Source organism: Mustela lutreola, chromosome 2 (assembly GCF_030435805.1).
Source record: "Mustela lutreola isolate mMusLut2 chromosome 2, mMusLut2.pri, whole genome shotgun sequence".
Taxonomy (NCBI): Eukaryota; Metazoa; Chordata; class Mammalia; order Carnivora; family Mustelidae; genus Mustela; species Mustela lutreola.
In genome coordinates, this window is record NC_081291.1 from 79,669,995 (window position 1) to 79,686,731 (window position 16,737).

Sequence of the window (16,737 nt, forward strand, 5' to 3'; positions counted from 1 at the left end):
AGTACTCATGAAAGAAATTGAGGAAGACACAAAGAAATGGAAAAATGTTCCATGCTCCTGGATTGGAAGAATAAATATTGTGAAAATGTCTATGCTACCTAAAGCAATCTACACATTTAATGCAATTCCTATCAAAGTACCATCCATCTTTTTCAAAGAAATGGAACAAATAATTCTAAAATTTATATGGAACCAGAAAAGACCTCGAATAGCCAAAGGGATATTGAAAAAGAAAGCCAACGTTGGTGGCATCACAATTCCGGACTTCAAGCTCTATTACAAAGCTGTCATCATCAAGACAGCATGGTACTGGCACAAAAACAGACACATGGATCAATGGAACAGAATAGAGAGCCCAGAAATAGACCCTCAACTCTATGGTCAACTAATCTTCGACAAAGCAGGAAAGAGTGTCCAATGGAAAAAAGACAGCCCCTTCAATAAATGGTGCTGGGAAAATTGGACAGCCACATGCAGAAAAATGAAATTGGACCATTTCCTTACACCACACACGAAAATAGACTCAAAATGGATGAAGGACCTCAATGTGCGAAAGGAATCCATCAAAATCCTTGAGGAGAACACAGGCAGCAACCTCTTCGACCTCAGCCGCAGCAACATCTTCCTAGGAACAACGCCAAAGGCAAGGGAAGCAAGGGCAAAAATGAACTATTGGGATTTCATCAAGATGAAAAGCTTTTGCACAGCAAAGGAACCAATTCTGTCTTATGTTTAAGAATACTATTGTATCTACTATGTTTTTTATTACCTTTCTCTCCTTCACTCTGAAATTTATTTATATCTTCTTTTTCTTCATTTATTTTTTTATTTTCTTCATTTTATTGTCAGTACTTTTTAAACGCAAGCAGAATTTGAGTCTTCCCATTTATTTTTTAGAATTCTATTTAATTAATAGCTGCACTTTATTCTTTCTTTCCTCTTCTCTCTTAGGCATTCTCTGTTGATCTTATCTTTCTTGTCTTTGAGTTGGTGCGTGGTTAATTTATTTTCAGTCTTTTTAAAATTAATTTTAAGGGCATCTGGATGGCTCAGTGGGTTAAAGCCTCTGCCTTCAGCTCAGGTCATGATCCCAGGCTTAGGATCGAGCCCCGCATCAGGCTCTCCACTCAGCGGGGAGCCTGCTTCCTCCCCTCCCTCTGCCTGCCTCTCTGCCTACTTGTGATCTCTGTCAAATAAATAAATAAATCTTAAAAAAAATTAATTTTATTTTATTGTGGTAAAAACACTTAACATAAGGTCTATCCTCATAACAAGTTTTCAAGTGTATAATACAATATTGTTGACCATAGGTACAATATTGTAAAGCAGATCTGTATAACTTATTCATCTTGCTTAATTAGAACTTCATGCCTGCTGATTCATAACTTCCCATCTCCCCTTGAGTCCCATTCACTGATTCTAGGAATTTGAATATTCGATACTATATATAAATAGATTCATCCAGTATTTGTCTTTCTGTAACTGGCTCATTTCACTTAGCATAATGGCCCCAACTTGATCCATATCCAAGATTTTGCAGACCTTGGAAGGCTTAGTAATATTTTCTTGTAGGCTTTCTTCATCCATCCATCAACAGAAACTTAAGTTGTTTCCATATCTTGGTTATTGTGAATAGTGCTGTTATGAACATGGGAGGGCTAATTTGTCTTTGCAATCCTGACTTCAGTTCTCTTGGATCCATACCCAGAAGTGAGATTGCTGGATCCTGTGGTAGTTCTATTTTTTATTTTTTGAGGAATCCCCCATACTGTTTTCCATAGTAGCTGTATCATTTTGCATTTCCACTAGCTGTGTACAAGATTCCAATTTCTCCATGTCCCTGCCAACATTTCTTATCCTTTTTTTGATAATAGCCATCTTAAATAGGGTTGAGGTGATATGTAATTATGGTTTTTATTTGCATTTGTGATGATTATTGATGTTGAGGATATTTTCATATATCTGATGGCTGTATTTATGTCTTCTTTGGAAAATGTCTACCTTTGCTTAAATCCTGATTATTACTATTATTTCTGTTAGTTGTAAGATTTCCTTTCATATCTTGGCTTTAACCCCTTATAGAGTATATATTTTGCAAATGTTTCATCCCATTCTATAAGTTGCGTTTTAAATTTGTTGATAGTTTCCTTTTTTGTGCAGAAACATTTTAGTTTTATATAATCTTACCTATTTGGTTTTGGTGTCAGATACAAAAAAATCACTGACGAGACTAATCTCAATGATCTTTTCTTCTGTGTTTTCTTTAAGTGTTTTACAGTTTCAGGTCCTTAATTTGAATTTTTCATCCTTTTGAGTTGATTTTTATGTATGGTATGAGATAAGGATCCAGTTTTATTCTTTTCCATATGACAGTCCAACTTTTTAATACCATTTATTGAAGATGCTATCTTTTCCCTATTGTGTATTCTTGGTGACTTTGTCAAAAATTAGTTGACCGTATATATGTGGGTTTATTTCTGGGTTCTTTATTCTTTTCCATTGATCTGTGTTTTTATGCCAATACCATACTATTTTGATTACTATAGATTTGAAATATAGTTTGAAATGAGGAGGTAAAATTCCTGCAACTTTGAACGTCTTGCTCAAAACTGCTTTAGCGATTTGGGGTCTTTTATGATTCCATATGAATTTTATGCCTACTTTTTTCTATTTCTGTAAAAAATGCCATTTGAATTTTGATAAAGATTGAATTGAATGTGTGGATCACTTTGTGTACCAGTGATATTTTAAGAATATTAATTCTTTCAATCCATGAACATGAGATATCTTGCCATTTATCTATGTCTTTTTCAGTTCCTTCCAGAAATGTTTTGTAATTTCCATTGTACAGAACTTTTACCTCCTTTATTTATTCTTACGTATTTTATTCCTTTTGATGTAATTAGAAATGGGATTGTAATTTCTTTTTCAGATAGTTTGTTGTTAGTGCATAAAAATGCAATCAGATTTTGATTTTGTAGCCTGCAACTTTACTAAGTTCATTGGAGTCTTTAGGATTTTCTATTAAGATAGTATGTTCTGCAAACAAAGACAATTTTACATTTTCCTTTCTGATATGGATGCTTTTTCTTTTTCTTGCCTAATTGCGCTGGTTACCGTTCCCAGTACTAAGTTGAATAAACGTGATGAGAGCAGACACCTTTGTCTTGTCCCTGATCATAGTATGTTAGTTGTAAACTTGTTATATAAGACCTTTTATTTTTTTGAGATACATTCTTTCTATACCTCATTTATTGAGAGTTATATCAAAGGTTGTTAAATTTTGTAAAATGCTTCCTCTGCATCTAGTGAGATGATAATGTGATTATTTTCTCATTATGTCATGTTTACTGATTTGAATATGTTGAAATACCTATGGATAAATCTAATTTGATCATGATATATAATCCTTTTAATATACTGTTGAATACTATTTAGTATTATTTTGTTGAGAACTTGATACTGACCTGTAATGTTTTTTCTTTTTTTGAAGAGATTTTATTTATTAATCTGATTCACAGAGGAGAGCAAGAGCAAAAGCAGGGGGAGTGACAGGCAGAGGGAAAGGGAGGGAGAGGGAGAAGGAGAAGCAGACATCCTGCTGAGCAGTGAGCCCAATGTGGGACTCGATTCCAGGACCTTGGATCATGAACTGAACGGAAGGCAGATGCTTAACCAACTGAGCCACCCATATACCCTATAATTTTCTTTTTGTATAATGTCCTTACCAGGCTTTGGTATCAGGGTGACGCTGTCCTTGTAAAATGAGTCTTGAAGTGTTCCTTACTCTACAGTTGTTTTGGAAGAGTTTAAGGATTGCCACTAATTCTTTAAATGTTTGGAAGAATTCACCAGTGAAGCCATCTGTAGTTAGCCTTTTCTTTGTTGAAATATTTTTTTAAAAAGATTTTATTTATTTGACAGAGAGAGATCACAAGTAGACGGAGAGGCAGGCAGAGAGAGAGAGAGAGAGGGAAGCAAGCCCCCTGCTGAGCAGAGAGCCTGATGCGGGACTCGATCCCAGGACCCTGAGATCATGACCTGAGCCGAAGGCAGCGGCTTAACCCACTGAGCCACCCAGGGGCACCTTTGTTGAAAGATTTTGAATACTGATTCAATTGCCTTGCATGTAATTGGTCTGTTCAAATATTCTATTTTTTCTGTAATCTGTTCTTTGTAGATTGTGTCTTTCTAGGAATTTATCTAGTCTAAGTTGTCTGATTTGTTGGCGTATAATTGTCCACATAGTTTCTCGTGGTCATTTGTATTTTTTTGGCATTATTTGTAACATCATTTTCATTTCTAATTTCGAGTTTTCTCTCTTTTACTCTGTTAGGCTAGCTAAAGTTTTGGCAATTTTATCTTTTAAAAAAATCAACTTGTATTTTAACTGATCTTTTCTATTATCTCTCTAGTCTCTATTCATTTATTTCTGCTCTGATCTTTGTTATTTCCTCCTTCTACTGATTCAGGTTTAGTTGTTCTTCCTTTCCTAGTTCCATGTGGTGTAAAGCTAGGTTGTTTGAGATCTTTGTTTTTTTGATGTAGACATTTATTACTATAAACTTCCCTCTTGGAGTTTCTTTTATTGCATCCCATAATTTTAGTGTGTTGATTTGTCTCAGATACTTTGATATTTCTTCTTTAATGTCTTCTTTGACATTCAGAAGGATATTGTTTAATCTCCACATATTTGTGAATTTTCCAGTCTTTCTTGTTACTTTCATGTAATTGTGATCAGCAAAGATGCCTGATGTGATTTTAATCTTTTCATATTTGTTAAGACTTGTTTTGTGACCTAATATATTATTTATCTTAGAGAGCATGCTATGTGTATTCTGCCACTGTTGGAATGTTCTGCATATATGTTAGATATTTTTGGTCTGAAGTGTAGTTTAAGTCTAGTGTTTCCTTGATATTCTGTCTGGATGATCTATCTACTGTTCAAAGTGGGATACTGAATTTCCCTATTATTATTTTACTATTATTTATCTCTTCCTTCTGATTTGCTAATGTTTGTTCTATATATTTAGATGCTCCAATATTGGGTGCTTTTTTTTTTTTTTTTTTTTTTTTTTTTTTTGAGAGAGAGAGAGCATGTGTGTTGGGGGAAGAGGGCAGAGGTGAGAAGTACCACAACTCAGAGTGCTTCACAGAGGTACTCTTAAGCTATGTAGTTAGCTCTACCATACTGCAATATTTTTGAGTTATAATTAACTAGTTCAACAGGTTTACAGATTATGTTATCTAGATTAAATTATTCCTCAGAAAACTTGTATTTCTACAAGGAAACAGCATATTGAAGAGAACACTAATAATGTAAATAATGTGTAAGAGATAGAAAGGAAGTGAAAAATGATTGCTATCTATCACTGAACTGCCTAGGATTTTGTCCATCTTGCAACTATTGGTCTGCTATAATGGAGAAAGTACTCTAAGTTTATGGTACTATTTCAATAGAAAGCTTAGGAAAATCCATTTTGATAGGCTATTATAAAATGTTAAGGGGATTAAAAGATTACTTTTAAATGGTAGATAAAGTTTTCAGATTTTCTTAGAAAGTTGGGTCTCACAGTGGATAATATTGAGAAGATAAATTAACACTAAGGAAATGTCATTATTACTTAAATGACAGTGATACTCATTTTCAATTGCATCTAACTTAAACCTCTGGTATTTTAGATTTGACACAGTTTATCCAGGCTAATAGAATTTATAATACAGATTACAAAACACTTATTCTTTTCAAACCAGATTCTCATGATCTCTATCACCTCCTCTCCAACACTTTGCTGGTTTTCAAAATTAGTAGCATGGGGGCACCTGGGTAACTCCATGGGTTAAGCCTCTGTCTTCGGCTCAGATCATGATCTCAGGGTCCTGGGATCGAGTCCTCCATCGGGCACTCTGCTTGGCAGGAGGCTGCTTCCTCCTCCTCTCTCTCTGCCTGCCTCTCTGCCTACTTGTGATCTCTGTCAAATAAATAAATAAAATCTTTAAAAAAAATTAGTAGCACATACAGAAGATGCAAATGAAGCAGGAAAAGACAATGTGGTCTAGATCTAGTCTTTTTCTTTTTTAATGATTTTATTTATTTATTTGGGGGAGAGGGAATGTGCACACATGTGTGCGCGTGCACACACAGAGTTGCAGAAGAGGGGCAGAGGGAGAAGCAGGCTCCCCATTGAGCAAGACCCTGGGATCATGGTCCCTGGGATCATGACCTGAATCAGAGATAGATGCTTAACTGACTGACTCACTGAAACACCCCTGGAAACTTCTAGAGTCTTTAAATGGGTCCCCATAAAATTATGCCTAAGTACTTCACACTACAGATTATAAAGATATTGCTAAATGCAAAGTTATGCAAAGCATTAATACTTGCTTTAAATGATTTCTTTTTAATTTTTGATTCCATGACTTAGCTAACGTTGAACCATAGAAATCAGAAGAAAATTTAAAAAATAAATTGGAGGAGCACCTAGGTGGCTCAGTCATTAAGCATCTGCCTTTTGTTCAGGTCATGACCCCAGGGTCCTGGGATCAAGTCCTGCATCAGGCTCTCTGCTCTGTGGGAAGCCTTCTTCTCCCTCTCTCACTCCCTCTGCTGTGTTCTCTCTCTCGCTGTGTCTCTCTCTGTCAAATAAATAAATAAAATCTTTAAAAAAAAATAAATAAATTTGAAAACAAAAATCATAGAACAGCTATCCAAAATAATACAGCCTTAAGTTCAGGCTGTTTATTATTTATTCTTTCATTCAAGGTAATAGTTATGAATGGTCACAGACACTCAATTTTCTGTCCAATAGCTCTACTACTTTTTATTAAACAAATGACTTAACCACTCTAAAATCTTTGGTCCCTTATCTAGGGATGTTAAGAGTACTATTAGCCTATTTTGAGCTCTTGGTGCAGTGTATTACATACTTGATAATAAATATTTGTTAAATAAATGATTGACTTTGAACATTAATTCAAACATGTAGTGAGTTTCTACTAGATGTCAGTCACGGATATCAGGACTATGAACAAAAGATGAATAAGAAACAATCTCTCCTTTTGAGTTCAGACAGAGAAACAGATAAAATTAAGTTCCATAAAATACTAGACGAATGTAACAAAGGATGATACAGATAGGGGTTAGGTCCCAAAGGCTATAGATGGCCTTGCCCCATGGCTTTGGGCAGCCCCTAACCCTGTGAATTTGCTTGAAGCAGCCCACACCTAGCTCTTAAAGGTTAAAGTAACAATCTGTGGTTCTCCTAGACTGGAATTGCCCATGGGTGGCTCCTAGTCATGAGGGCAGCCTCCCACAGCTCCACTGAGGAGTGCTATAGTGGTTGCTCTTTCTCTGGGGTGACTCTACCTCTGCAGGGATTTTCTGCCTGGGTCACACACCAGGCAGAAATAGCCATGATCTCATGGCTTGTGCACTCTGTGTCCTGGCAGAGATGATGCATGAACAGTACCACTTGGATGCAGCAAAATCCGTTGCCTGTACCGTCTGGTGGGGTGACTACTGCAGCCTGTGCCATAAGAACTCACTGGAACCAAATCTGGGGCAATCAAGGAGCTTGCCCCAAATGCAGGGAGTGAAAGTCCTTGAAGTAAGGCTAAGCAGTAGGTATTTGGGCTGCTATAACAAAGGTACCATAGACTAGGTGACTTAGAGGTAACACAAATTTGTTTCTCACAGTTCTGATAGCTGAGAAGTCCAAGATCAAGGCTCCAGCAGATTCACTGTCTAATGAAAGCCCTTTCCTTGTTCACAGATGGCTGCTTTTTTGCAGTTAGCTCTCATGGTATAAGGTGCAAGGTATCTCTTGGGGTCTTTTTTTAGAAGGGAATTAATTCCATTAATGAGCATTTCTATCCCCACAATTTATTTACCTCCCAAAGGCTCCATCTCCCAACACCATCACATTTTGGGGATACACATTCAGTATATAGCAACCGTCAAGTGTATGTTGGTTTTGGAAGTGGAAGGTTCCCAATGATAAGGAAGGGAGGATAGTGGCAGATGAATCTAAGATTTCTGGTTAGGGCAAATGAACAGTGGAGTTAATAATTGAATAGGTTTAATAATCAAATGCACAAATACAAGTTTGAGTTTTGGGGAATAGGAATAATACATTCTTTTTGATCTTAAGATGCCTATAGTTCTACTAGATAGGTAATTTGAAGTATGGGTCTGTTTCTCTAGAGAAAAGTTCTAGAGTCACACAACAGGAAGTCAGAGTATCAACTACTCGCCAGAAATCCTAGGCATCTACTTATTTTTAAATGCCTGACCATCTGGCTTTTACCAAACACTTCTTTTAAAGGAGACCAGAGACTTTCTAATCACATAGTTGAAAGGATTTTTCTCTAACTTTGATTTTTCACTAGTTCTTCTTTCTCCTCCTAGTTCCTAAATGTAGGCTTTTCTCAAAGTCTGTCTTTAAACTTCTCCTTTTATTCTCTTCCTTTTGGTGTTCACTCAAATAGCTTTGACACTCTCTCCTATGCAAATAGCTACCAATTCTCCATCTCAAGTCTCACCTTCATACCTATATTCCAACTAATTCTGACAGTGTCACCTGGATCCTCCTCAGGTACTCTGAATCTGGGCCAAATCGAGTTTTCATTTCCTTCAAAAGTCTCTCTTCACCATTTTTGCTACTTAGGCTTGAATTTCACCCAGAACCAACTTTGAAACTGCCTACTTTCTCATCCTCTCTCTTTGAATACTTGTCATTTTGTTATAACTTTAAAATTTTAAAGGGTCTCTGTGTATGATCCCACCTATAAACCCAGCTCAGTTCAGTAACTCACTCAGACTCCTCTAAGGAGCCTATGAACCAGCTGGTCTATTTCTCTCACCTCACATTTATTCTTTCAACTCACTAATGATAGGTTAATTTTAGAAAATCTTAATAACTGGTCCTCTTGCTAAAACACACACACACACACACACACACACAGAGTTTTCCATTGCTAATATAAGGTCTCCACTTTATATCTGAAATCTCCACAGTATAACTTTGTATTGTAGTGGTTAAGAGTATGGGTTTTATTACCTGTCAGACCTGGATTAAGATCTAAGAACATCAACTTAATAGTTGTAAAACCTTGGAAAATCATTTAATATCTTTAGAAAAGTGGGAATAATAATACTAGCACCTGCTGCATAGCAGGTTCTTAAAGTTGAATAAAATAAAGTATGTAGGGTATGTAGCAAGAAGCAGAGCACACTGTAGGTGCTCATTAAATGTCTGCTAGCTAGTATTACTTTCTTCTACTACTCTTTCAAACTGCATCAACTTACATTATTAAATAACTATCATTTTCCAAAAAAACCAAATGTGTCTGTCTCTATTCCTTTGCTCATGTTATCCTCCTTACTCCACCTTAACCTGTAAATTGCTGACTTTCAAGCTCTACTTCAAATGCCATCTTCTTCAAGAAGTCTTTCTGGATATCCCCAAATAGCTGCAATTTCTTCCTTCTACATTTTCCTTAACTTCTCATAGTTAGTATTCTGGTTCATATTATAGTGTTAATCCATACTTTCCATCATTAAATTGTGAGCTGAGGACAGACACATTATTTTTGTATCTCCAACAGTGAAGGCGTTGATGATGGAAACATTGTTTTCTGATCCACAAATGCCTAAATAATTAAAATGCAGGAATTTTTCCTATCATTTCTCTAATTTTTCTCAGTGTCATCTATATTGCTGTGGAACATCTAGAACTAGCCAATGGATGGGAAAAAGATTAGTGAGCAATTTTTAATTTGTAACAATACATTAAACATACTACTGGCTAAACTAAATTTATTAAAGAGGCCACCAAGGTCTGCAGAACCCAACTAAACAGTTCTAAACAATTTTATGCAGTATAATTACTATTATAGGTATTTGTAGCATTAAAGTAAAATTTATAAGCTCAAAAAAATAAGAAAATAAAAAAAGTCCATGTGGATTTTACATAAATTCTCCACAGATTTATGTAATCCATGAACATTATTTTAGAATGTTGCTAGTAGAGTTTGAAAAAATTAAGAAATAAGATTTACTGTTCTTGAATTGAAATATTACATAGTTCCATTGTTTAACAGAACAAAGGCCTTTAAGATGGACTATAGCCAATATGAATCCTTGTGAAGCATCCATTTTTATTACAATGTATATGTATTTTGTGACTGATGAAGCCCAGATGGCAAAATTACAACATATCCAAGGAGTTTGGAACAATATGAGAATTTAATGAGACAGTGTGAAAAATACATACAGAATAGGAATGAAGATAAATGACTGCTTATAACAGAAATTGTTTTTATTGTTTGTATGTGAATGAGAAAAATAATGATTCTTCTTCCAAATGAAAAAAGTTGTCATTATTCTTTTGTTTTCCAAAACTGCTGTTACAGGAAGTGTTTCCATTTTTAACCATGGGCTACCCCAGATAATGCCACTCTTTTGGGTTGAAGAAAAGTAGTAGTATCGGTTTCAAGGTCTTTAGACTTCAGGCATTTTTGTATCATAATTTCAATTTTTAGCTTCCAAAGAGAATTTGAAGTAATAAGATAATTTTAATGTTATAGATGATAATTTCATAATATTCAAGAGGCAGTAGAAAAAGATCAGGATTTGGTATCAAAACTGTAGTTTCTAATCTTGGTTATGCAACTTTGTAACTCTGTAATCTCAAGAGGGGCTCAGTGTTCTTATATGTAATGTGGGAGAATAAGGCCAAACGATTTCTAAAAGTTCTACTGCGTTAGTGTTTCTTGATTTATCCATTCTGGCTGTTCTTTCTCAAAAATATTCTGCTCCCTCTACCAGATTATCAGCTTCTGTGCTTCGTTCTTTCTAACCATGTATCAAGAGTCCCAAATTTCATCAGCCACCCTTTCATCACATCTGTGTTATTAAGTCTCGTCAGCTCTGAAGACCTGCTAAACCTTACTTGCTTTGGAGGTGCTGGTTTTCACGGTCTATTCTGTCTTCAGTTCATACATAATATCCCTTAACCTGGCAATCCGATTAGACTAAAAGCTACATTTATTGTCAATCATTAACACCGCACTCTTCATTACCTTTGATCCCCATCCAGGGTCTTCAGTCTGATGCATTGTATCATCTCTCATGAAAGATGCTTTTATCACTATCATCCAGACAATTAAATGTAGCAGGTATGAATTCCCTTTGGCAAATGTTGATCCAGTTTGTCACTGTCCTTCCCACATAATCAGCTTGATAAGATATTAGCTCTGAAGTCACAAAGTCTAAGAGGAGTACAGAGTCTACCAATTACTGGTTCTATAACTTTGGGAAATTAACCTCTCATAATTTTATCCCCAAAATTATTACATCATAGAGAGGTTGGAAAGATAATTTAAAAAAATGTTAAGTGAATGTAATAGATAACAGTAATAGATAAAAATGCTTTTGTACAAGGAACAGTCAAGTTTAGAATACTCTGAGAGTTGGAATTTATTTTTTATTTTTTATTCTTAGGAAGATTCCATGAAGAAAAAGAAAAACCAAAATACAGAGGAGGATAGTGAGATCTATATTAAACGACAACAACAACATCAAAGAAATAGGGGCTCTACTGGAATGAATCTAAAGAAGCTGGTTATCAATTCAGCAAAGTTCAAAACCACAGAAATGTACAATTTTAAAATGGTAAGGAATTATTGAAAATTGCCATACTCTACCAACAAAAGTATAAACTGGTTGAAACTCTAGAGTGAAATTTTGCAATATGTAACAAGAGACTTTAAAATGGATCCATATAGTAATGGTATTGCATCAAAGTTAAGTTGCTGACTTTGATAACTACGTTATGATCATATAATAATAAAAATGATTGCTTGTTTTTGGAAATGCACACTTAAGTATTAAGCGACAGAGAAGGCTTATGTATTTTGTGACTGGTGAATTCCAGATGGTAAAATTACAACATATCCAAGGATTTCCAAGAGTAACTTACACATGAAAGACTGTATTCTCTGGTCTATGTGGTCAACCCCTCTGGCACCAGCAAGCTGCATCAGGAATGCAAGCTGCCATCCCCACCTCTACCTGTGAGCTGGGAGATGGGGGACAGTGGGTGGGTAATGTTAGTTTTACTTCTCAACTTGGATCAGATGTTTGGTCAAATACTATTCTCACTCCATCCAGAAGTTTTATCCCACCATGGCTCCTTTCATATATGGAGAAAGCTTAAGTCAACAGACAATTCATAACCTCAAATACATAGTTGAGGACTCAATCACAATAATCAAAGAGAAAAGCAAGTATGAAAGATAGAAAATAAGCCTAACAAAAGGAAGAACTCAGTACCTATAAAATATAAGCTTAATAAAGTGAGAAGGACAGCATTTTAAAATATTTAATAACTTTAGAAAGATATGGATGAATATTCATTTAAAAAAAACAACAGAATACCATGGAAATTTAAAATCTGACCACTAAAATTTTAAAAAATCAATCAATACACTGTCAAGATGGTTAATATACTGCAAGACTGAACTAAGGGTTTTTCAGAGAATGAAACCCAAACTTTGAAAAAATGATGTATAAGAGAAATTTAATAAACTAGGAAAGAAGCAAGAAAAAAAATAATACAGAAAAAAACCAAAGAACTAATAGAGTTGGTCAATACAGACTTTCATTAAAAAAATTACCATAGGGGCACCTGGGTGGCTCAGATGGTTAAGCCTCTGCCTTCCGCTCAGGTCATGATCCTGGAATGAAGCCCTGCATAGGGCTCTCTGCTCAGGAGGGGGCCTGCTTCCCTTTCTCTCTCTCTGCCTGCCTCTCTGCCTACTTGTGATCTCTGTCAAAACAAAAAACAAAAAACAAAAAAACAAAAACAAAAAAACCATAGACTAGGTGACTTAAATTTTAAGAAACAGAAAGAAAGAGAGAGCAGTGGGGAGAGGCAGACGGAGAGAGAATCTAGGCATGGAGCCTGACACAGGGCTCCATCTCAAGACCCTGAGATTATGGCCTATGCTGAAGTCAAGAGTCAGATATTTAACCAACTGTGCCACACAGGCACCTTTTATGTAACAGTCATAAACAACAGAAAACAAATTTATTTCTCATCGTTTTGCAGGCTGTAAGTCTTTGGCTTGAAGATGGCTATCTTGTTCACTTTCTCCTGCAGCCTTTCCTCAGTACATGTGCAAAGAGAAGGAGAAAGAGCTTTTTTGGAGTCTCTTCTTACATGGATACTAATCTTAACAGATCAGGCTCTTACTATTAGGACCTCACCTAATCTTTATTACTTCCTAAGCAGCCCCATCCTCAAACACAACCAAGTTGGGGCTTAGAGTTCCAACATATGAATTTGGGGGGTACACAAACTTAACTCAATAACAGTCAATAAAACAAAATCTGGTTCTTGAACAAGAGAAAATTCAGAAATAAATCATATTAGAAACATAACTAAAGAACCTTAAAAAAAATGTACAAGCTCCTAGAGTATACCTTGAATATTTTTAATTCAAAAGGAAATTTAAAAAACCAGATAATGAAAGCATAGAAAAAGGAAAAACTATGCTACTTTCATTTAGGAAAGTAGTTTTAAAAATCCTGGCTAAGGGGTGCCTGGGTGGCTCAGTGGGTTTAGCATCTGCTTTGGCTCAGGTCATGATCTCAGGGTCCTGGGATGGAGCCCCAGGTCAGGCTCTCTGCTCAGCGGGGAGCCTCCCTCCCCCTCTTTCTGCCTGCCTCTCTGTGTACTTGTGATCTCTCTCTGTCAAATAAATAAATAAAATCTTTAAAAAGAAATCCTAGCTAAAGCAGATCAGATCTATAAAGTAAATCACATGTGTTAGAATATTAAGAAAAAAAATATCCTGGCCAAATAGGCAATGGGAAGTAAAAGTTATTTAGTTGTGAGAATGGTCCCTTGCAAGATGGCCTACCCAAAATGTGGCATCTTACAAAGCTCCACAGAAACTAGCTATAGCTCAGATCCTAAGGCAGTAAATACTGATCTGCTATAATGTTTGAACCCATTTGCCACCTCCAGTGGTACTCACGTTAGGGAAGGTGCTGGCATTAACACAATCAATCATGTATACTGATGTGGTCCACTGGCATGGCAATCCTGCTAACTTTCAGTTTTTTTTTTTTTTTTTTTAAGGATTTATTTATTTATTAGAGAGAGTGTGTGCACACAAGAGGAGGAACAGAGGGGAGGGGGAGAACGAATCTCAAGCAGAGTGCAGAGACCGGCTGAGTGCAGAGACCAACGTGGGGCTCGAACTCACCACCCTGAGATCACGACCTGAACTGAAATCAAGAGTTGGATGTTCAACCAACTGAGCCACCCAGGTGCCCCTAACTTGCAGCCATCTTCTATTTATAACCAGAAGTCTTAGATTTCAGCTACATTAGGATTTTTTATCAATCTTGAATGCCATGCTGTCAGGACAGTGCTGAAATCAAAGTTCTGCCACATCATACTACTACTGTATTCTGGTTCCTGATCATGCCAGGGGAGGAGCTGATGTTCTCTAATTACTCATTAAAAGTTCATATTCCAGTGGTCAAGTTCCCACTAGTAGAATCTGTCACATGGCCTAAAGAGATTGCTATGCTCTGCTTTAGAGTGGAATGAGGCAATGGTGACCCACCACTGAGGTTCTGACCCCTACTCCTCTATGCTTTCCCTAGTAAATACTGCTCCAGCAGGTCTGATATGTGTGTTGCTTGGAGACCTGCACTGTTAATGATGACATGTCACATTACAGATTACACAAGATAAACTATATAATCATCATCATATTTGCTGTCCCAAAGTATGTGAGAAATTCAACATTCATTAATAATTTTTCAAAAAAAAATGAAGGTCCATCTCAATCTAGTACCATTTATAAAAATAAATTCCAGACTGACTAAACACTAATGTAAAAAATGATAAAATTACAAAATAGCATATAAAATATTGAAGTCTAAATGTGTTTGTATATATGACACGGAAGTCATTAAAAGATTGATAAACTTGAACACATTGAGATTAAATCTTCTGTGGAATTAAAATTCAAAAAAATTAAACCATAAAATAAATTGAAAGGTAAGAAAGAGACAGAGATGAAATATTTCCAATATATAGACATATGGGCTAATATTTAGAAAGTATATTGTATGGAGTGAATGTCCTCAGGAGAAGAGCTTTAGAAAAGCAGAGAAGCTTCAAGATTGCTTTTCTGTTTATACTGTTTTCTAAATTTTTTAAAAGACTAAAATTTTTTAAAACAATTTTTCTTTTAAAGATTATTTATTTATTTGATGATGACAGCTTTGTAATAGAGCTTGAAGTCCGGAATTGTGATGCCACCAACGTTGGCTTTCTTTTTCAATATCCCTTTGGCTATTCGAGGTCTTTTCTGGTTCCAAATAAATTTTAGAATTATTTGTTCCATTTCTTTGAAAAAGATGGATGGTACTTTGATAGGAATTGCATTAAATGTGTAGATTGCTTTAGGTAGCATAGACATTTTCACAATATTTATTCTTCCAATCCAGGAGCATGGAACATTTTTCCATTTCTTTGTGCCTTCCTCAATTTCTTTCATGAGTACTTTATAGTTTTCTGAGTATAGATTCTGTGTCTCTTTGGTTAGGTTTATTCCTAGGTATCTTATGGTTTTGGATGCAATTGTAAATGGGATTGACTCCTTAATATCTCTTTCTTCTGTCTTGCTGTTGGTGTAGAGAAATGCAACTGATTTCTGTGCATTGATTTTATATCCTGACACTTTACTGAATTCCTGTATAAGTTCTAGCAGTTTTGGAGTGGAGTCTTTTGGGTTTTCCACATATAGTATCATATCATCTGCGAAGAGTGATAATTTGACTTCTTCTTTGCCGATTTGGATGCCTTTAATTTCCTTTTGTTGTCTGATTGCTGAGGCTAGGACCTCTAGTACGATGTTGAATAGCAGTGGTGATAATGGACATCCCTGCCGTGTTCCTGACCTTAGCGGAAAAGCTTTCAGTTTTTCTCCATTGAGAATGATATTTGCGGTGGGTTTTTCATAGATGGCTTTGATGATATTGAGGTATGTGCCCTCTATCCCTACACTTTGAAGAGTTTTGATCAGGAAGGGATGTTGTACTTTGTCAAATGCTTTTTCAGCATCTATTGAGAGTATCATATGGTTCTTGTTCTTACTTTTATTGATGTGTTGTATCACATTGACTGATTTGCGGATGTTGAACCAACCTTGCAGCCCTGGAATAAATCCCACTTGGTCGTGGTGAATAATCTTTTTAATGTACTGTTGAATCCTATTGGCTAGTATTTTGTTGAGTATTTTCGCATCTGTGTTCATCAAGGATATCGGTCTATAGCTCTCTTTTTTGGTGGGATCCTTGTCTGGTTTTGGGATCAAGGTGATGCTGGATGGAACTAGAGCGTATCATGCTTAGCGAAATAAGTCAAGCAGAGAAAGACAACTATCATATGATCTCCCTGATATGAGGAAGTGGTGATGCAACATGGAGGCTTAAGTGGGTAGAAGAATAAATGAAACAAGATGTGATTGGGAGGGAGACAAACCATAAGTGACTCTTAATCTCACAAAACAAACTGAGGGTTGCCAGGGGGAGGGGGTTTGGGAGAAGGGGGTGGGATTATGGACATTGGGGAGGGTATGTGATTTGGTGAGTGCTGTGAAGTGTGTAAACCTGGTGATTCACAGACCTGTACCCCTGGGGATAAAAATATA

General features: G+C 36.0%; 1 protein-coding gene across 7 annotated transcripts in view; it reads right to left on the reverse strand.

The window, feature by feature from the left end:
* ZCWPW2 (zinc finger CW-type and PWWP domain containing 2) overlaps positions 1-16,737 on the reverse strand; it is a 133,005-nt gene that overhangs the window by 94,698 nt on the left and 21,570 nt on the right. For 4 of the 7 annotated variants that reach the window (XM_059162419.1, XM_059162417.1, XM_059162420.1 and 1 more), the window contains one exon: positions 11,083-12,080. The exons of 2 other annotated variants lie outside the window; for them this stretch is intronic. In XM_059162419.1, the coding sequence (XP_059018402.1) occupies positions 11,083-11,126 (44 nt within the window). In that variant the 5' untranslated portion in view covers positions 11,127-12,080. Of the gene's footprint in view, positions 1-5,823; positions 5,977-11,082; positions 12,081-16,737 lie in introns of those variants that run through there. One more of the 7 variants, XM_059162421.1, reaches the window with a different exon arrangement.